At 36.6% G+C, this 22,775-nt stretch overlaps 3 protein-coding genes across 3 annotated transcripts; 1 reads left to right on the top strand and 2 right to left on the bottom strand.

Moving 5' to 3' along the window:
* The first annotated feature begins 997 nt into the window (after positions 1-997).
* LOC105226967 (serine protease Hayan) lies at positions 998-5,539 on the top strand. Its single transcript, XM_011206111.4, has 4 exons — positions 998-1,680; positions 3,969-4,555; positions 4,621-4,804; positions 4,888-5,539. Exons 1-4 carry the CDS (start codon positions 1,584-1,586, stop codon positions 5,217-5,219), a joined length of 1,200 nt encoding a protein of 399 aa, XP_011204413.2. The 5' UTR covers positions 998-1,583; the 3' UTR covers positions 5,220-5,539.
* A 4,417-nt stretch (positions 5,540-9,956) lies between these two features.
* LOC105226966 (uncharacterized) lies at positions 9,957-12,011 on the bottom strand. The gene is made up of 2 exons (XM_011206110.4): positions 11,648-12,011; positions 9,957-10,409 (listed from the first exon to the last, which is right to left on the bottom strand). The coding sequence occupies exons 1-2, from the start codon at positions 11,850-11,852 to the stop codon at positions 10,153-10,155; spliced, it is 462 nt and encodes a 153-aa protein (XP_011204412.2). The 5' UTR covers positions 11,853-12,011; the 3' UTR covers positions 9,957-10,152.
* Positions 12,012-20,767: 8,756 nt separating this feature from the next.
* On the bottom strand, positions 20,768-22,080 carry LOC105226965 (uncharacterized). The gene is made up of 3 exons (XM_011206108.4): positions 22,039-22,080; positions 21,168-21,522; positions 20,768-21,098 (listed from the first exon to the last, which is right to left on the bottom strand). Exons 1-3 carry the CDS (start codon positions 22,063-22,065, stop codon positions 20,842-20,844), a joined length of 639 nt encoding a protein of 212 aa, XP_011204410.2. The 5' UTR covers positions 22,066-22,080; the 3' UTR covers positions 20,768-20,841.
* Positions 22,081-22,775: the final 695 nt, after the last annotated feature.

The raw sequence follows: 22,775 nt of genomic DNA, 5'->3' as shown, positions 1-22,775 counted from the left end.
TGTTGTCATCGTCCAAGCCTCTGCACCATATAGCAGGAATTATGAGTGACTTATAGAGTTTAGCTTTTGTTCGTCGAGAGAGGACTTTACTCTTCAATTGCCTACTTAGTCCGAAGTAATTCCATTGTAAACAAATAGAACCTTTGAGGTAATCCATCTGTAGTCTAACAATTGTCGAAAACGGACAATATATTTTGAAGCCCTAATTAGCAAAGCCAGCGTCTGGTAGAATTCTCAGCCTTACTAAAAGCTGTACTGAAGGCAAAGAGATCACTAGATCTCTTGCGATCGATCTTGGGCCTAAAGGCTTTACCTTTGCATTTGATGGCCCAACGTTGACCAAGCTTCCGTGAGGCCCAGCTATTTATGGATAAGATACGGGAGCCCCGATCCACTCCCATTCTATCGATAGCGGTTCTAGAGTGCCTTTTCTTGCTAGCTCATCAGCTTTACAGTTTCCTGCAATTCCGTTGTGGCCTGACATCCAAACCAGTCTTATCACAAAGACACTCGATTTCTTTGCGATTGTGGTCATTTCTAGTCTGTATTTAGTCTTAAATTTTCTGTTATGTCACTATCAAGGTTAAATGTTGGGCATTAAACAGCTCCAACGTCCATCAATGACAGATCCTAATACTATTGTTTATTTTGGCAGCTCGTCGACACTTAATAGCATTACGACTTATTATTGATGTCATTTTCGATTCAGAACTTCTGAAGAATACATGAAGGCTCTGGCTATCGGATTATAAGCGTCATTATCGATCAACTCTCAGAAGCAGGTATAAAGAATTATTTTAGTTTCATAGAAGTCAATTCAGTCTCATCACCACAAATTTTCGAAAAACAAAACCGTATTGCTAACCAAAATAAAAACATTTCAGTAAAAAATGTATTTTCAATCAAAACAGCGATCATTTCCAATTTCATTTTTATTATGCAGCACAGTGTTGTTTATAGAAAATCTAGGCTTGCGATCAGCAGACAGTTTGTCTGAGCGACTCAGTCGTTGCGGTGCATTGCTACGAGAGAGTCGTTAGTTTCAAGTCGATCTCGTTTTCGCGTATTTTCGCAAACAATTCGTGTCTTTATTGTTTTCTATTGTATAGTAGTGCCAAAACGGGAAGATATAGATTCGAAAATGTTTGAAGACCTTGAAAACACGCAAACAAAATAGTAATAAAACTTAAACAAGCATTCATTCGCGTCTACAAGACAGACACTGGCGATCGATATATACTTAAATTTATAAATAAACAAATGCAAAAATATATACATACGGTATACGAGTATATATATACAATGTTCTCCCAGCTTCAAGTAATTCATAAAATCTGAGTAGGCGAGCAGACAGATCGCTAACATTGCCGACAGCGTATCTCGCAGTGCGATCGCCGCTGTTGTATTGTATTGAACTGAGAATAAATAGAGTAAAACAAAAAGTGAACAAAAAATTTGTGCGAAGATCAGATCAGATTGTATGCAGTCTGTTGTGACAGCAAAACTGTCTTGTCTCTAGAATAGTTTTTTACTCGCTCGTGCTCTGTACTTAATTTCTTACTATCAATTAGTGCATTTAAAAAATGTTTACAACGCATAAGCTTTGTTTGGTGTTAAGATTGTGTTTTTGCGCGCATATTGTTCTAACAACATTGTCGCTGACATCCGCTGCTGAAATTGGTAAGTATGTTCAGTAAGACGAATATGCGAAAATAAATAATAAAATAATTAGCATACATAAAGCAAAATCTTCTTTAATTACGCACTTAATTCAAGGAATCTCTCTTATGCACTAGATAGGTGTCTTTAATCAACTTTTTTATCAGTTTTCATTTCCATAGTATTTTACTGCATAGTTCCAACATCACACTGATAGCCTTTGTTTTAATCACTCCAAGTACTATTTTCGAAATTGAATCAAATATACGTAAACACGAGTCTTGTACCTAAATAAAGCTGTACAAGTATATGTATATGTACTACTTGCAGTAGCTTAATAGGCAAGCATGGACAGTTGCTTATTTTTAAGCTTATAAATCTATTTAATGAAATTCAATTAATACTACTAGACAGTTTCCGTAACACCGCCAAACCTACAAATGAGCGGCATTGACGTGATGTGTTAATATGCACTCCACAAGCATATAGATTGCTTATTGTATTATTTCGACGTCATGAACCAATTATGACGCGATGTGGCAAATAAAGAGATTTTTTTTATTTCCTTAGGTTTTAATTGTAATGACGTAATGCCTCTTCATGCGATGTGATGATGCGATAAATCAAAATATGATATACCGAAATGGGATCTTATGAAAATGTAACTGTTATGTATGTGTTTGTGAAACAGGAATGACCAACTGCGGTGTGATGTTATCTGTATCTAAAAAGTTTATGTGTGATGTGTGTTTATAATAATCTTATCGTATGTGCCAATTTCTGAATGTGTTGTGATATGTTATGTTGTGATTGATTTGACTTGCTAATAATAAGATCTAATGTGTTATGATCTGACTAATGACGTGATGTAATTAATTTGACTTGTGGATGATATGAAGTGCGGCGATAGATCTGATATTTTAATGATTTGATGTGATAGATCTTACTGCAATAGATCTGAAATAGATGATGATGTGATAGATCTACCGATATGATATAATGTGATATAAGGCGGTATGATATGATCTAAATTTGATATGACTTCAGCCATGTGATATCGAACTTGTAGGTGATATGGTATGATGAGATGTTATTAGATTGAAGGACAAAAGCTATTAAAAATTTGATATGTCATACACGTGGCGTGATGAAAAGTTCTAAGAGTGACGGGACTTATAACGATGTGACGTCATGGGAGGTTCTAAGAATGATGTGACTTCATGAGAGGTTCTAAGAATGACGTGACTTATAATGATGTGACGTCATGAGAGGTTCTAAGAATGATGTGACTTCATGAGAGGTGCTAAGAATGACGTGACTTATAAGGATGTGACATCATCTGGGGTTGCGATAAACTAAGTGCCGTAAGAAATATTAACGGGTTTTTCAATAAGGACGCTACAAAAGTAGACCGATAGGAACAGCAAACGACGCCAAATCTTTTTCCGCTTTTTTGACATTTCTCTTTAGTAAGGTTTGCCATTTCATCATGGAAAGATAAACGATCAAACTACGTGCCGAAATTATTAAAATTTACTACCGAAATTCGGAGTCAGTGGACTCAACTTTAGGACGTCAAATTTACGGTCGTCATAATCGTCCCGTCAGATCAACCATGTGGAAAATAGTGGAAAATTTTGAATCCACAGGGACAATACTAAATGTTCCCATGAGACAAAGAAGTGTCCGTAGTGTCGAACATACTGCTGTCCCTAATGCATCAATTGAGGAAGACCCAAATCAGTCTCTCACACGTCTTTCTCAAACGTTGGGCATCTCTGTGACTTCGTTGTGGGAAATTTTTCGAAAAGATCGTAGCCTACATCCTTACATTGACGCAAGAACTGAAGCCGCTTGACCACCAGAATCATAATCATCGTATGTTCGTGAATTGGGCTGAGCAACAACTTAAAAATGATCCAAGTTTTCGTCGAAAAATCATCCTCAGCGATGAGGCTCATTTCTGGCTGAATGGCTTTGTCAATAAGCAAAGTATGCGTTATTGGTCAGGCAGCAATCCACACGTACTCCATGAGTCACCGAATTACGGTTTGGTGCGGTTTGTAGGCCGACGGCGTCCTTGGACCGCAATTTTTCCGTGATAATTAAGACCATGTGAGATTCTGTATTCATAATGCCGCTGGCAGCCGTACTTCTATAAATAATCTTAATATGACTTTCTCGAACTTTATGAAATAAATTATTATTTGTTACTTACCATTTTTATTTATAGAAACACTTATTATGTACACTTGTGCATTAACCTCGAAACATTTTCTAAATACAAAAATATATTTTTCCACTTACAGAGGGCAATCCATGTGAAATCAAACAAGGAGTGTTTGGCAGATGCGCATTACCACGCGATTGTCCTGACATTGCAAAACAAATGCAAAATCTTGGACTTACGAAAGCCGATGTGAAACGATGTGGTTTTACGATTTATGAAGAAATCATCTGCTGTCCCCTGGCAAATGAAAAAAATTTGCTAGGAATTTTCGACACCAAAGAAGATTTTTTAGAAAGTGAAAAAAATTCAAATGACGACAAAAAGACACGTGGTAACTTCGAAGGTGCGCAAGAGCGAAAGGCGAAAAAAGCTTGCCGCTTATTAGATGAATACGCCGAGCCGTACACTGTGCCACATATATTAGGCGGCTCGCCGGTGGCGCCGGGCGAATATCCACATATGGCTGCTATCGGCTATGCGCCGATCAATCCACAAAGCTCACCTTATGAGTTTCGTTGTGGCGGCGCTCTGATCGATAAACGTTTTGTGCTCACAGCGGCGCATTGTGTTAATCGACCGGATAGCAAACCGATTATTGTGCGCTTGGGTGTAACGGATTTCAATAATCCCGAACAAATGAAAAATGCTGTCGATGTGCCCATCGAGGTAATGTTGTTATGTTCTACCAAAATGTATGACTTAATAGTTCTATAAAGTTTTCCATATTTTAGGCTCTTTACCCACACATGAATTACCGGAATTTGGAAAAGTATGATGATATTGCCATAATAGAGCTGAAAAATGATGTTGAATACTCTTCTCTAGTATTTCCAGTTTGCCTGCACACAGAACTGGCTGATCCGCCACCCGAAGCGACGCTCAACGTAACCGGTTGGGGTGTAACGGAGTTGAAAAGTAATTAATAAAAACTGTGATTTCGTTAAATAAATAATTAATTCTTTTTTTTTTCTTTTCGGTTCATATTCCACCCATATCAGCACGTCGACAATCCAATGTACTTCTACAGGCAAGCGTCAAAGCTGTTTCTGCAGAAAATTGCAGAAAGGCTTATGTGCGCGGCGGCGTCTTACCAAGTCGCGGTATTTTACCCACACAAATCTGCGCCAGCGATCCGAATTCCATCAGCGACGCCTGTTGGGGTGACTCGGGTGGCCCGCTTAACCTCATCGTTGACGAAGCGTATCGAAAGATGCGTGTAATTGGTGTGGTGTCGGCCGGTGATGGCTGCGCTAGCGTCACTCCCAGCCTTTATACTAGGGTTGCATCTTATCTGGACTTTATTGAGGATATCGTTTGGAAGAATTTGTGACATTCTCAAGGAACTTTTGTACATAAACGATTTGTTGAAGCGCATATGAGTTGTATATATTATAAATATAAATTACGCCTAAATCCAGACTGGAAGAGTATTGCCAACTATCAAAAAATTCTGGAATTATAAACTCACATCCTAATTAACCCTTTGAAAGTAGGATTGCATCAACATCAAAAATATTTTTTATAAATTTTTTTATTTTAAATTATATAGTATACAGTTTAGAATCGCTGCTTTTTTGACAAAAAGTTTCAAAACTTTTAAATATATGAATATTTTTATGTAAATAAATTCGCTACTATAATTTTTATATGAAACCTTTTACAACCGTTATTACATTACTCTTTTCCAATCGAATCGTCAAAGTTTTAAAGAAGGTCTCTCTAGAACTATCTAGGTCATTAGTAGAAACAGCTGGTATGCCTTTAAAAGCTCACAAAAAAATCTGAAGACCCTGTACAAAACTTCTAATAGACGATTATACGACTTTAATTTTTGACCCAAGGTTTAGAGATTTAAAACTTTCGGAAGCGCTAAAAATCAGAGAGAGAATTACTTATTAAATGAAGAAAATAGAGATTGAAATGTGTAGATAAAATTTTTCTACCAGGAAAAGGCTGATAATAATGATTATACAGCATACTAAAGAAAGTCATAAAGAAAATAAATAAAGAAGACAAAAATACCAATACTGATTACACCAATAAACAGACCAGAAAATTATTGTAATGACTTCGTGCGACTTGAAAGATGTCATCTTGTATTTAAACCGTTTCTGAGAGCAAGAAAAAGAGTTGTTTTTAAACCGCTCAATCAGGTAATGTTTCTGCGAAAGATATGTGGACCATTATTTGTTATAATTACCAGGTCAATTGAAAAAACTTGGCCTACTGTAGTAAAACATATTTTTTTGGCAAAATTCCTTTTTCATATTCAATATAGTTCACTTCAAAGGAGATACACTGATTATAGTGACCCTCCAACTTTTCGATACCATTTTTTGTAGTGCGATTTGTTTTCTTCTTCAAAATAGACCACAGTTTCGGCGATCACTTTTTTATTTCACGAAAGTTTCATCCAGCGAGCATTCTTTTGAGATGTGAGAAACAGAAAAAGACCTTTTTGAGATGAAATTTTCGCTGGCGGCCACTTCTGGAGAACCTGTGAATGCGGAAGCAATTTTAAGTCCAATTTATGTCGTGTCTTGGTGAAACAGCGCTTTCTTTTTCTTCAAATGCGAGCGTTTTTCGGCGATTTCATTCTTCAAACGCAATAACGCTATGTAATAGTCGCTGTTGATGGCCCTCCTTGCCAGCCGACTGTCGCATCTTTCTGCGCTTTGGATGGGGTTCATCGTGTGCAGTACACTCGAATAACTCCCGGTTGAACTTTGGACCATTTCAACCATTGTCACATATCGATGCATAAACTCGGGTTTATTACTGTCAAACATCTCCAAACACTCACTGCTCCGAATCATCAACTCCTCATAGTTTTTGGTCGAAAGTGAGCTCGCGCCGCACCCACTTTGCACAGAGCCAAATATTCGCGAATGATATGATGTACACGCTGAGTTAATATCTTTAGAGTACCTGCTGTCTTGTACTTCACTTTACGGTCATCCAAACTTATTTTGTGAACTTGTTTGATATTTTCGTCGGTATCAACCTCTTTTTGACGTCCATTGCGTTCACCGTCTGTGGCACTCATTTCACCACGTCTAAACTTGGCATACCAATCTTTGATAGTTGACTGGGCAGTGTTCGGAAACACGTCATCTAGCCAAGTCTTGGCTTCAACTATATATTTTCCCTTCAAAAAGCAATATTTTATCAATTCGCGAAATTCCTTTTTATCTGTTCTTTTCTCAATAACTCAAGTTGCTTCACTCAACATGATATAAATCACAAACTAATGAGCAGAAATTTATACAAGCACCTTTTCAAGGTTAGGGCTATCAAAAAACAGTATAGATTTAATTCTAGCAGTGCCATCTATCATCGTCAGGCCAGATATTTTTCAAAGCTCAGTGAAGAGAGACGTTAGATAAGAACGAATTATTACAGACTCTCTGAGTCCAGCAGTTTTACATCTAATATAAGAACCGAAAGTAGCAGTTGAAGAGCACGTACTGTCGGATTGTTAGAAAACTAAAGGACGCTTGAGTTAAATATTGACAGAGCACTTCCCTCAAATCAAATCAAGAATAAAAATGTTTACTTATGCTGCACCGAAGCTATAATACCCTTCACAGTTAAGTTTCCATACAAGAACATCATTTTGAGCATTCGATTTGAATTGCAGCTGTATCCTTTAGTCGTCCGATCTAAAAATAAGCGTTGGTGCAGTGTACGTTATTGGTTTTCTCTAATGTTATATAATTTTTACATACCGGCATACAAGATGGGACACCCTGTATAGTTATAATCACTATACAAATATGAAAATCGTACTTTGGCCAGGTGAAATCCATAATCTCCAATATAAGTGACGTGTCTTAGTTTAAGACCATATCAACATACCAAGTCTCACAAGTACTCACCAACAATAGGGTTGCATTTATAGAATAATACTATAAATAGCACTTTTTGAAAGTTCTCGCCAATAATAATTATATGTATTTACTTTATATGTATTATAATATGAGTATTATTACTCTCTTGTTCGACAAGTGCTAATAATACTATCGACTTCAGACAATTATCTAGTTTTAACGCCTGAACTATCTCTAATTACCCTCTAGTTTAGTTGAGCAAATAAGCACATTGTGTAATTTCAAGTATCTACTACTCGAAAGTACTTGTGTTGTCTTATAGGAAACGGGCGCTAGATATACATACATACATACCTACATATATATACATACTTGTAGAAGAGAAACTCCAAAATTCTGTGCGTTCCCATGTACGTATGTAGACAGATGGTGTACCGGCACGACGCCATAAAAGCGATTATCAGCTGTGATAAAGAAAAATATTAGCCTCTGAATTCAAATTGTAATGAATTGAGTATTTTTGCGTACTTACCATAAGCGCTGCCGTTGCCAATAAAGTCGTAAGAACGTGCCAATATAAACCAAATATTAACTTATTACCGTTTGATAAGAAAGCAATTATAAATTTGCCAAAGATAAGTAGAATCAATTGCGAAATTAGCGTACAAGTTTGTTGTCTAAAAAATATGTACTTACAAATGCACGACTTCAATAAATTTTCCATTTATTTTTGGTCATAGAACTTCTTTTAATTATAAATTCTGCCTGTAATCTCTGGAATACGTCAATTGTTTACTGTCAGAAACAATAAAATTCTAGCGCAAAATAGTAAACAACGAACAAATATACCTTCCTCGGCAAAAAAGCTCGACCACGGCGCATATTTTCAGAGCATTTGGCGCTTCTGATGAGGAAATGTGTTATGAAAGGTCAGCTTTATATGATATTTTTCGGACAATCTAATGAACTCGAGATTCAGAGTAAGATCGTTTTCTAAGAAACATAGTCTTACGATCAAAGGTCAATGGACTTTTGCAAAACTCATAGATTAGCTCAGAATCAGTCAGCTAATTTTATGGAACAAGCTTATAAACCCAATTTACTATATTGGAAAACATTAGAATTAATATTAAAGAGCGGGAGAGGGAGAGAGAAAGAGCGAGAGAGAATGAACATCGTATGATCAAAGATCAATAAATTATTCAAAGCTGATAGAAATAAAGATTTCGAGCATTAATTTTTGGCGTGTTTTTCGGATTGCGTTTTACTAAGAAGAACAGTAGTTCGAAGTTATTGGCGAAAAAAAGAGAAAGCTGTATTTACAATTAGTTTAATTATACCTAATTGATTAGCACTGTTCGAATGCATCCGTAAGCAAAAAAAAGAACGAAAATTCGACGCCAAAAATCAAGTTTCGAAAATTGAATATCGAAATTTCATTTTCGAAAACTTGACTTCAGAATTTCGATTTTGAAAAATCAACTTTGAAAATTTGGTTTCATTAATTAAAACACTGTACGCCTAACTGATAAGCATTGAAATTTTTATATCGTAATCTCAACTTAGGATTCGTGTCGAAATAGCAATTTCGAAAATTCGATTTTGAAAATTCAACTTTGAAAATTCGGTTTCATTACTTAAATTACTAGACTAATTTTGGTGTAACTACGCTTAACTCATTAGCATTGGTCGAATGCCACTGTGATCACAAAAACAAAAGAAAATCTACATATGTTGAAATTTTTATTTCGAAATCTCGAATTTGAAAATTTAGTTTCCAAAATTCAATGTCGAAATTTAATTTTCGAAATTCGGCATTAGTTTAAAAGCAAAATTTCAAAAATTCAGTTTTGAAAATTCGACTTCGAAAATTCGACGTCGAAATTTTTGTTTTGAAATGTCGAATTTGAAAATATAGTTTTGAAAATGCAATAACGAAATTTTGTTTTCGAAGTTCGAAGTTTTCGACATCGAAAATTCGATTTCGCAATTTCAACTTTGAAATCTGGTTTCGTTACTTGGATTTTATTCGTATGCATTTTAGTTCATCTATTCCTAACCGATTATCATTATTCAAATGCGTTCGTAAGCATCAAAAGTGTTGATAATTTCAAAAGCTGAACAAAAAAGGAAAAAAGTTTTCAGTAAGAAATACCATGCCAAGCCCATTATCATTGATATTATAATTATTATTATTATTATTATTATTAAAAAATATAGTGAAAAACTCTAAGAACTTAATCTATATTCCAAACTTGTTACTACGCTCAACGTAGCATCACTATCTTTTTATTCCATTATTTCAATTTTACTTAAGATCACAGTTTTATTAAGTTATCTTTGTTCTCTAAATTTACCAGAGATAAAAATTTTTGCTCAACAAAAATTATTTCATGTATTCATTTTCAATGTAACGGCACACATTACGTACAGCTAATAACCATAAATGAACATCTCAAACTCGACATAACTTGTCTTATTGCCGGCGATAAGTATCTCACAAAAGGATTTGTTTATACCGCCATCGACGAAGAAAGAGTCCGCATCTTCTGAGGATACTGCTGCATAGATGTCTACCTGAGTTATGATGTTTGTATCGGTGCCCTTGGCTGGATAACGTAGTAGAGCTTCAACATCTTCACCTTTAGTGAATTGCGTTGAGTCCTGGAAGTTGAGTATCAAGCGATCGCCTGCAAGGAATAGGAGTACAAAGTTACAAAAATCATAAATTTTCGAAAAGCATTTTTAGAGCGAATAATTATAAAAGATTACTATCGATTTATTGGTGCTATTGATTTAGAACTTTCATTCACTAAGTAAGCGATTTGATTTTCGGCATTTCTTATAGTGAAGAAAATATAGCAGCCGCAGCTGAGAGTGTACACGAAGACCGCGGAGAGTCGATTCGGCGGCCTTCGCAGCAATTCGGACTGACATATGAAATGACTTGGCGCATTTTACATAAAGATCTTATGTTAAGAGCTTATAAAAATACAACTTATGCAAGAACTGAAGCTTCTCGACATTCCCAAGCGCTTTGATAACCGACTATTTGATGCCTGAAATTGAAACTCGTAATTTCAGCGACATTTGGTTTCAAAAAAATGACGCCACTTCTCACACATCGGATCAAACAAGGGATTTATTAAGAGAACACTTTAGTGAGCAGATAATTTCACGTTCTGGGCCGGTCGATTGACCACCAAGATCGTATGATATCACACCGTTATACTTTTTTCTGTGGGTATATGTAAAGTCTATGCAGACAAAACATCACGCGTGTCATTCGCCAGTTACCAGTTGAACAAGTCAGCGAAATTTGGACTCAACGGATGAACCATTTGAGACATGACCGCGGCCAACATTTGAAAGAGATAATAGCGTTATGCGGCATTCGCGTCAATCAATTCGTCTGAAATGGCCAAAATTGTGAGCTAATAAATATTGGCAACCACCGTCTTCTATCTGATCTAGCTCCGTACATCTTCTGACGATTCAACAGACCCAAAAGAGCAACACGGGAAGCCCATTTTGACATGATCTTTTAGATAAAAACCAACGCAAGATGAAGGAAAATCGCTAAAAAGCATATAAAGAAAATAACTTGATCCTCAAAGAAGTTTTTCGAAAGGTTTTTCACATAATTTAAGACCATCAATTCTTAGGTGTTCTCTGAGATAAAGCAGAAAGTCTTGCCTCCAAAAATTTGTTAGTAAAAACACTATACTTGTATGTACACACTAACTCAAGTGGACTTCAGCTACTTATCACATTGTCACAAAAACACTCGAAAATATATCACTGTCTTCTACAACACAATTTTTAGTTGAAATCTGTAACACTCACATACAATCTTATTTATTTTAAATGCTTAAGAGTTGTCATAAAATTTCGGCTCGTAAGAACAGCCGCAACCAATGACACTCACCTGTAATTCTCTTGCCGGATGTGAAAACATATTGTCCGCCGACGTAATGATTTTTATTGAACAAAGTCAAAGCGGCATCTGGATTTAGCACAATATAACGCGTTTCATTGTTAACCGTTACTATTTCCGAGTACTGCAAATCGACCGCTAATGCACTAGTAATGCAGATTAAGACAATAAAGCACTTCCTCGATAGATCAATCATCTTTGTAATGTTTTTTGTTTTATTTTGGAATTTCGAACACACTTTCAGCACTTGAATTTTTTTTGTTGTTGGTTTCTAAAACAATATTCGGTCTAGCTCATCTATATGGCAATCGCGTCCGTTGTCGACTAAACGCTTTCCAAATCAATTGTTCCCCGAGTGGCTCTAGTGAGTTTTTATAGCAAAAGCTCGTGTAGATAGGCAATTGCTGGGACTCAACCACAAATTTTGCAAATAAATCAACTCTTCTATGAACAGGTAGACCTTGCTCAATACATCTTCATGCATTTACAATTACATGTATGTGTGTATGTACTATATATGTATACATATCATGGCACATTTTTCTATTATCAAACCACGTTTAGTATTCTACTCTCTATTTCCCACTCTCCATTCATTGTTATCTTCATGCCATCGACCAGGCGCTTCCAGGTAAATTATTGTGTTATCAACGTGAAAATTATGACTCTCACTAATTTCTCAAATTCGGTGCTAAATACAAATACACGCTCCTGTGTATGTGTTGGTTGGTGATAAGATAACGAAAATGCTAGAACTCTCGCAAGCACAGGTGAAAGCGTCGTTCATTCATCACAACGCACCCATCTGTACTCGAAAGCTGATGCGCTTGGTGTCTCGAATTTATGCTTTAGTGGAAAATAAAGAAGATTTTTCAACTCTTCAGGTCTTTTGGCAGCCTGAATGTAAAGCATTCGCGACAGTAGATTCCCAAACCAACATCCAAGCCTCAAACCAATCTTTAAGGAGCTTCCCTTAAATATCAAAATTCATGAAATAACAGATTTTGACAACCCATTACTGAAATCACAGATATTAAGGAAGGTAAACAATGTCAATTCTTATGCGGGTATCACGCCATAATCGCAGGAAGAATCACTGAATTCCTAAAAGAGGTTTATATGAATTTTCTAAATTTTAAGCGAGTCAAGAGACCCCGAAAACTTCTTAACCTACCTCTCATATAGCAGAGACGCATATCGAAATCAACATGTTTCAGCGTTTTTACATGAGAGTATCTCTTCTACTATCATTTTTCCTTCCCCAGACTCTTTTTTATTTTTCATACATATTCGGAATGAATACACCTATTATAACTAATAAGAACACCCCTAACATTGAATAAACACGAGCAATGATTTCTGTGAAAGCGTGACAAAACGTTTTTTGACTTATTATAATCTGTCCATATCTAGTGTTGGAATATTATACGATTTAATTAAAAGATAACAGCATTCTACAGAAATATCAATTAAAGAAAGCGCAGCATTGCTCTTTTCTATTTGCGTAACTTTTTTATTAACTTTTTGAAGATTATCTCTTTCAAATGTTGGCCGTGGCTACGTCTCAGATGGTCCATCAGTTGAGTTCAATAAATATTCCTGAAGTAATTTCGAGGAATGGTGCCGATTTGACAGTTCTTGGGCGGATAAAATTCCGGGTCCATTCCGGTTACTTGTTCAACTTTATTTCGAAAATTCACGTTGTGTGTTTCGCGCTCTTCCCTCAACTTCTGGTCAACATAATAGGTTCTTTCAGCGTACTATTGGCAACACCATCACCCATCTTGAGACCCAGCATTCATTATTGGATAATACTCAAGCAAATAGGCCACGTCCAGCATGCAGTAAAGAAATTTAGCAGGCGTGGCTGAGAGTGTATACGAAGACTATGGAGAGTCGATTCGGCGCCGTCTCAGCAACTCGGACTGACCTATGGAACGACTTGACGCATTTAATGTCGAAATCTTAAATTGAAAACGTGCAAAGTACAGCTTGTGCAAGAACTGAAGGCGATCGACCTTCCCAAGCGACATCGTTACGCTCTATGGGCTGTTGAAAAGTTCCCAGAAGATCCGACGTTTTCGAGGCAAAGTTTGTTCAACGAAGCCTATTTCTGGTTCAATGGCTATGTAAAAAAACAAGCAAAATTGCAGAATTCGGGACGAAGAGCAACCTGAATATAATCAAGAGCTGCCATTGCATTCAGAAAAAACAATGGCGACCGTTGTCCCTTTGGGAGGGTCTATTGGCCACCAAGATCGTGTGATATCACACCATTTGACTATTTCCTGTGGGAATATGTAAGGTCCTGAGAACTGCTATCTGAATGCAATCCTGCTTTACTTTTGGTGCGAGGTTCAGCCCTACGTCCTAACCTATGCTAAGTACTTTAGATTTTTATTTTAGAGCCACTTTTTCCCTACACTCTTATCATGTCTAATCATATATTTATTACCTTTTCTACCTGGGATTTCAGAATGACACTCAAATATTTTTAAATTTTATAATCACTTTCAAATAGGGTTGAGTTCTATCGCTGACGAAGCACATAAGCAATTTCCTGCTCTACAATCCAAAAGTAGCGATTTGTCATCTCTTAATTATTTTAGGCGTGCAAGACCTGATACGAGTGGTAATAAACTTTTATCACTTCACGCATGCAATGGACTGCTGATTATCAGTTTGCATCTTAAACCGTGACATTTGGCTGTATATATATCAATCATTCCTGCCAAATTGACTGCACTTGAAGTATTCGAATAATTTAATTGGAAATTGGCTATAAATAATAATTAAAATAATTTGGCGTGAATTTTTACCGAATTTTTTCTTATCAAAACTGAAGTGTACACCTATAAATACGCTACTAAGAAAGCGCTAATAATTATTTTTAGAATACCAGCTATATCGGCGTATGCTCTACAAATTAGATTGCAGCTATAGCTCACATACTCCACCTAATTGGAGTGGCTTGCGCTTTTCGAAGAGGAAAATCCGAAAATTTCAACAGGTGGGCCTTACTGAAAATCAATTTATGTCGCAGTGAGAAGTAAACAATCCTCTCAAAAAGGTGAACTCAATAACTATCATCATCTCCAGTTTTGATTTCCAAACTCTCTGTTGAGAGTCACCTACTCAATCTTGAAGATGCTGTCTTTTTGGAGAATTTTTCCCTATCTCAATACTGAAAATAATGCTCATAAAGATTAAGGTCTATTTTGTAAAAAAAGTTCAATCGTACTACAAAATGGTATCGAAGATTTGATCTATCGGGGGTGAGGCTGATACCCTCTATGATATCCATACTATGAAGTAAGCTGGGATTGTCAAAAAAAAGTTCTAGATGTCATTCACATTAGAAAAAGTTTGTACTCGAATAGTCTGCTAAGGCGTCGTATTTCCCTACACAAACGCCATAACTCATTTTTTTTTAATCTTCAATATCAGGAAACTTGAAAGTCAGCACCCTAAAATTTGGTTGTAAATGTTAACAGGCAATATTTACAAACGTAGGAACGCAGGTGTGTCGTTCTTCCTCTTGATGATCTTAATCTGTAAATGATAAAGCACAAGTGTTAGAGAAGATAATGTTCACACATTTCGATGACTTTGCATTTCCACGCCCAAAATAAATACAAAACAACAATCGTAAATAATATTTTTTTATTTGTAGAATTTCCAGAACATTACCATATCATGTATTTGAATTTGAGGCTTAAAAATCGCAAAAACGCGGCAGTTCTAGTGTTCTGATAATAACTTATACTACTCTTCGAATCGTGATCAAATACAAGAACCGGCTTGAGAGGGATCACTTCTACGAAAGTCTTAAAAGACAGTTTTCTAAGTTTGAGCAGTTCATATGTTGTATATAACTTCCAAACCACTTGATTTAAGTCTAGAACCATACATACTTTTGGCGAAAAATAGAAGACCTTCCGGAATATGTCATATATCATCTGATCAAAATTGACCCGGACTGAAAAAAACTTTTCACGTATTTCTTATGGCCAATACATTTTTCCTTCCACTTACTATTATAAGCCTCGGTTGGAATGGCTTTCAATACCTTCAGCGTATATATTTTTTTTAATTAGCTCATTGTTGGAGCGCCATTCGCTATTTACGTCTCGTCACCAGTAATGATGCTTGCTCTGCATAGTTTTTGCAACAGAATATGGAAACACAAAACTCCAATCAAGCTCCTTGTAAAATTTTTTCTTTGGTAAAAATCGACAAACAAATTTTTCGCGTCGTAAAATAACAGTTGCCAAAACCCCAATTTGACAAATGGAGATCTAGATAGATAGATAGGTAGAAAATTGAGGCTTTGCTGTATGGTATATGGTCTATTGTGCCCTCCCCTATATCACATAAGCTCACTCAGGTCCAGCATTCTAAACAATTCCAGGAACTTGCTTGGCGCGACTAAGGTGATGCAATTCCTATCCACGTAGATGAAGCCTGGGACCTTGAGTCTGCTTCTACAAATTGCTGGACAATCTAGAATCAGGTGTACTGAAGTTTTCTGTTCCATGCCGCAAAACCGCCAGTCTGTGCATAGACTATGCCCTTGTAGGACAAGTTTTCCTGCAGGCCCCGTATAGAGCCCGACAAGGAGGCAGAATTTGCCTTGGGAGAGGTTGAATATTTCTTTTAACCTTACAAGGTTGTACCCTCCCGTTCTTTGCGGCGTTTTAACTTTGAACAATCATAAAAGAGTTTGTACCAACCTAAGAAAAATATTTTGCATTTATTTTATAAAAGTCAGCTTCAACATTTGGAAAAAACTAAGCATAGAAGGTTATGAAAAGCAGACAAGTTAGTCTGTATCAAGGCTCACAACCTTCACTCCCTTCGAATAGTCGAGTTCGAGTTTTAAGGTGTAGTACGTAGGATTCATGGAAAAATGCCTCTGACTTTAGAGCTCACGCTTTTGGCAAACTGTTCAAAAAACCATAAACCAATCAATCTGTCGAACTGATCAAATTTGACCCTTGCCATTGCTTAATCCAACATTTGGAGCGTCATTCGCTTGATTTTTCAACAGTTGTCGCAGTTTAATTGGATCAGTCCGACTCAAATTTGATCAGTTGGTATGTTCGCGTATCTGATTCTCACAGAGATATAATACATTAAGAATGTCTTTTATTATCAGAAAATAGATAAACCATTGTCTATGGGTATTACCAGTTCAGTTGCTCATAATAAGTTACCCCAACAGTGGCTACTCCTCATAGGAAAATTTAGTACATACATACGAGGTTTGACAATTAAGTAATGAGACTGATTTTATTGCCACGCTTGTGGTAAACCTGTGACCTTGAAATTCCTTTTCTTTTTTTCCGGCATCTCTCCCCTCTCCATCGATATCTGTACCATTACTCTAGCTTATTTAGTTCGCCTGCTACGTCAAGAGGAATAGACGTATGTTTGTATAGCTCATCACGAAAATGGAAAAACGAAACCAAGAGCAACGCGTCTCGATAAAATTTTGCGCCAGATGGGGCGCAACAGCAAATAGAATTACTTATTGACCGTCTGTCCCTCTGGGACAAAGTCATGATGGCAAACCACCAATATTGGAAGAAAACAGCGGCTTTGGCGAAGTTTGGCTTCGGCTCGTTTTTTCAATTTTTTTGAAATGTCATTTACCCATTTGTCAATTTTCGGGTACTTTTTTGTCACAATGTATGAGTGCAGAAACATATTTAACCGATGAAAGCGATAAACTTTATTATAAAACCTTGTTGTTATTTATTTTGCCCTAATATTTGCCTTATCGAAAATATTGATTTGTTGACAACAGATTTCACCGCGCTAATATAACGGTTTTACATCAAAGATAAATCAAAATTAACTTGGTATAAACGATTTAATGACGTATAATTTATACATAGTTATATACAAGTATACAAATAATAAATGTTGTGGCTGAGAGTGTGCACGAAGAACGTGGAGAGTCGATTCGGCGCGGTCTCAGCCATTCGGACTGACGTATGGAACGACTTGGCGCAATTTACGTCGAGATCTTAAATTGAATTACAGCTTGTGCAAGTACTGAAGCCGCTCGACCTTCCCAATCGACATCGATCCGCTCTATAGGCTTTTTGAAAAGAAACAGTTCCCACTAAAATTGAAATTTCTGTGCTTTTTCTTCAAAAAAATAGCGAATCCCGAAATAGAACACCCTTTATAAGAAAATTAAAGGCATAAAGTTTCTATTACCTAAGCGTGCTAAGTGTATACCTGTCACGTGGTCTGACAAATTTGCTTCAGGTGAAGTAGTTATTTAATATTTACAAGCCAGATTGCGTTTTTTGAGATTTAATTCAAGTGAAACAAATGAAAGAACACTCAGAACCACAGATCGTATATTAGGTAAGGATTTTGAATATTTATGGTAACACTTGAAGAAATTAGTATTTTTAGGCGTTGAGGAAAAATGACGTAAAAGAAGCATATAGAACGGTACTTAATCTCAGTTATGGGTAGATAACATAAGCAATTGGGTACGTAATCAAATAATTTAGAATGGTACCGAGTTTAATTTATTATGCTTAACGACACATTTCATTATTAGAATCGATTTAGTTGAAAGAAATTTCACAATCAACGCTGGCAAGTAGGAAGTAGCCTTATCAACAGAGGCGTGCTAATCGCCGCCAACTTACAGCTAATTATATAGTTTCGCTTCCGTTTTCGTCATATCATGCATGAATTACAAATGTTGTCGTCAAGCTAGAAAGTTTGTCACCTCATGTGGGCCTAGCGGTGACTACAAGTATTTTAAATGATTTTTTTTTCAATTAAAACCAATGACCAATGACCAAGGTTTTCTCAAAAATGACAAGCCTCTTAACAGTTGTGGAATATTTCTTATGGATGCCCAAACCAATGAATATCCGAAAAATACGAAAACATCAAAAAAATTCCAAAAAATATTTTGGATGTCCATCGGATAGATCGAAGTAGTTAATACTCTATAGACATCTAAGGAACATAACCTATTCCTGATTCATCACAAATCAACGAAGACCATGGATAAATTTACAAAATATAGCTACTAAGATCTAAACACCATATATTCTCCGGATCTGACCCGAGTGACTTTTACCTGTTCTTAGACTCAAATAAAAGGTTTGCTGGAAAAAGATAAATAGGTACATACTATAATTGGTGAGAATGCGATCTCTTTTGAATCGAATACGAGTATCAGATTGCACTTGAAAATGGTATCAAAATGTTGGAAGATAATTAAGAACTCATAATCAAGCATTTGGTGGGTGTGTGTACTTTCGCCATTCTTTTCAATATACAAAAGAACTTGTCTCAACCTTAAAGTCTTGCAAGTAGTATCATATATACCAATAAAAGCATACTTTCAGGCTAAGAACAACATTTACAAGTATGCGCATGTATTGTTTGAAGAATCCGTTTGCCAATCAATCGACAGTGGCGACCACATTATCAGTACAAAAGAATTTGCAAGAAAAAAAACACACTGAGAGAGAACTTCTGTTAAAACAGACAATCCTTTCACTAGGCGATCTGCTTACCCAAAAACAGTAGTATGTACATGAAAAAAACTTGTGACATAATCTATCTGAAACCTCTTGTAGAATAAAAGGACCGGGAGGAATACTTTATAATTGTTATAGAAGTAGTACAATACTAAACGTTTGGAGCTAGTTAACCCTATACATATATTTCATGAGGGACCAACCTGAGCCATAAGGACTACTGCCCATAGATTTCAAGACCTGTGAGCTTTCAAACCCCTAAAAAAAGGATGCGAGGAAGTTTGAATAGTAGAAGCTGGAAAGGGATGTATTAACTACAGAAGAGAGGAGCCAACAAAATAAATTCATAAGCACTTATACCGAATATGATCGAAGAAAAACAGAGCTAAGATTAAAATATAATATTCTGATCCACTACGCATAAGTTAAACGATCGGTAAATCGAAAAATATGATTTTCAATAAGAAAAGAAACACTTTCCAAAGTTATAATACCCTTCCCAGGTACATTTATAACATAAAAGGATATATACAGATATTTAACTTGATGTTGCTCGGTCAGTTATATGATATAACGTTCCGATCTAAACAATTTGTTCAGAGATTAAAGCGCTGCCTTGGAGAATAATCTGTTTCCAATTTCATGAAGATACTTGCCAAATAAAAATGTTTTTCATAGAGGGACTTGAGTGTGATCGTTCGAAATGATGTTCGGTTTTTATAGTAGATATATCCTATGGAGTCGAGTGTAGAAATTCGCGAAAGTGAGGAAAGTTCTCTGAGCGCTATTCACTTGAGAGTGGCCAGTAACGATTCTTTTACTTAAGAGTCAAGCAGTTCATTACTTTCAGTCTTAGATCAAGTATCCCCTGTGTTCCAGAGAACATCTGTTTGAAGGCGTGCTAAAGTGAGAAGACGAACCATCCCGCCCCAGGGTTGTGCGCTGGGTTTTGGACCCTCAACGCTAAAAACACCCCCAATGAAAAGAAGAACCCTAGCGACTAGACAACATCTGATGAGTCGGCGTGACGAGTTTTCGAGAGGAAGGTTCTGCAACTGTGATTTTTGATCTCTTCCGCATCGGCAACGGCGAAAATGGCATTCGATGAAACGATGAGCTGTACGAGTTATACGACGCCATTGACATAGTTCAGCGAATTAAGGGACTGGCTAGGTCATGTCGTCCAACTCTGTAAGTATTCGACTGGAGGAAGCAGAGGAAGAGAAAAACCTCCACTTCGTTGGAGAAGGACCTGGTGGAGAAGGACCTGTCCTCGCTTGGAATATCCAATTGGCGCCACGTAGCGAAGAGAAGAAACGACTGGTGCGCTGTTGTTGACTCGGCTATAACCGCGTACGCCGTTTCAACGCCGGTAAAGAAGAAGAATATCCTATATTAGTCCAATGTTGACGGCTCCTACAAATGTGTAACCTTTTGGTGAGAAAAGGACTGTGGGACTTGTTCCCGTATATATAGACGTACATACAGACGGTCATGACTAAATCGACTCAACTCATTATGTTACACTGATAATATATATTGTACTTTATATAGTCTAAAACAAGACATTTAGAATTTGATTCCATTAATACGAGTACTTTCATGTATTTGTAGAAAGTTTCCGCTTATAAAAAAAGTACTATTTATTTATATGAAATTCGTCTAACTTGAGCCATAGATTTGCGCATTGTAGAAGAACGTTTTCGTTGAGGCGGACTCCAATACAATAGAGATAAATCGCTGGCCAATACCGCCGGCAACTACGTAAGCATTGCCCTCAGTTGAGTCCGCTTCGCAATGGATCAACACATAGGTGACTATGCTGCCGGTGCCAGCTTGTGGGTAGGTCAACTGAACCGTCACATCCTTCGCATCTTCATAGTTAAAAGCATCGGCGATCTGAGCGACTAAAGTATCGCCTGAAATGTGAGCCAAAGAACCATAATTAATCAAAGTGTTTGAGAGGGTTTCCCACACAATCAACTCACCATCTACACGACCGCCTAGTTTATACTCGACAGTGGAGCCGCTTCTCGCCTGGCCAGTCACCTTTTTCAATGCTACCAAGGATAGGCCTGGATGGGTTTTCTTAAACTCATTAATATCCTTGACCACCGTTATTTGACGCACTTTCTCCGGCGCTATTTCGATGCTGCCATCCCTGACAATACCGCCACTCACGACACTAACAGCCAAAAGGGCGCAGAGCGTAAAACCAGCCAAAGCGTAGAAACGTGGCATTTTCGATAAAAAAGAAAACTTGTTTACACTTTTACAGTTACTATCACTGAATGATAAGTTAATGCGGGGAATTCGCCCATTTATACCACATCGATGAAGAGCCTACAATTAAAGCGACAGAAATCTTATCAAATACAACGAATGATAAACAAAAAAACACCGGCAATAGCGTTGTCAAGTCTGCTGACTGTGTGATTTCGGGATTTATGGGAATTTTTATTGATTTTTTATTGATCGCCAGACTTAAAATTTCGGGTTCTTTCCTGTACAATCCGTACTCTAAATGATTATTGGAGAAGTGACGAATAACTTTCTTTTAGCGAGTATTAGCTAGCCAACAGTACAGGATTACGTGATATATTTCTAACCTAGAAATTTATTCTTCATTCTGTCCGTAAATAAGCGAACTAGTCTCTCGGTCCGATCCAGGTCAAAATCACGTTATTTGGCACAGATTATTGTCCGAGGTAACGCTTCCATCTCTGAACAAATCGGACTACCGTAGCTGCCATGCAAACTGACCAAGAAAAATTATGATAAAGATCTTTTTGAACCCTATGCTACAGGTAGTCACCTGCGAAGGGTATTGTCTGGCTCTAAACTTTTTTCTGAACTCACCGAGTTTTTTGCAATAAAAGGGCTCATTTTATCACTGTGCGAAACTTCGATTGGCAGGTGCTCTAGAAAGCAGAAATTTAATTTTGAGACCAATTAATGATATGGCACCATTAAAAGGTAATCTTGACTTATCATTGAAATTGACTTGATTTGTTTACGCATAAATGTATGGGGTAATTAAGTATTTCCAATTAGCAAGAACTCTTCGATGCGTAATAGTTTGGCCCGGAAGGGTGTCTCCATCTTACTTGAAAGCTCTAGAACTCGTCTCGAACTATTTTTAGCAATTTTTTGAAATATCTTCCTACAATGACACATATTTACAATTCAATTCTAGGAAATCTTCAACCACCGTTAATCACAGTTAATGACTTTCGATTACCGTTACTGATTTATAGACATTATCTAGCTTATCAAATGACTCATTACATACAAAGTTTAGTATTTATAAACAATTGTATATAAGTGTGTGTGTATATATTTAGTATATACAAATACGATCTTATCAATATTTTCGCTTACATTTGCACATAATATATACACATAAATATGTCTATCAGTATGTATTTATCAGTTGTCAATATTTTTATATGAAATGTAGTATATAACAAAACAAAAATAATCACAGTCGCTGAAACCCCTCGGAAACGAAAGATAAAATAACAAATAATAAGAAAGAGGAAGAATAATTAATAGGCGAACTGTGAGCCGGAAAAGGAAGAGGAGGGGGGTGATTT

This window comes from Bactrocera dorsalis, chromosome 4 (assembly GCF_023373825.1).
Source record: "Bactrocera dorsalis isolate Fly_Bdor chromosome 4, ASM2337382v1, whole genome shotgun sequence".
NCBI classification, from domain to species: domain Eukaryota; kingdom Metazoa; phylum Arthropoda; class Insecta; order Diptera; family Tephritidae; genus Bactrocera; species Bactrocera dorsalis.
The sequence above is the reverse complement of the archived record's forward strand: the minus strand, read 5'-3'. Positions and strand labels throughout refer to the sequence as shown.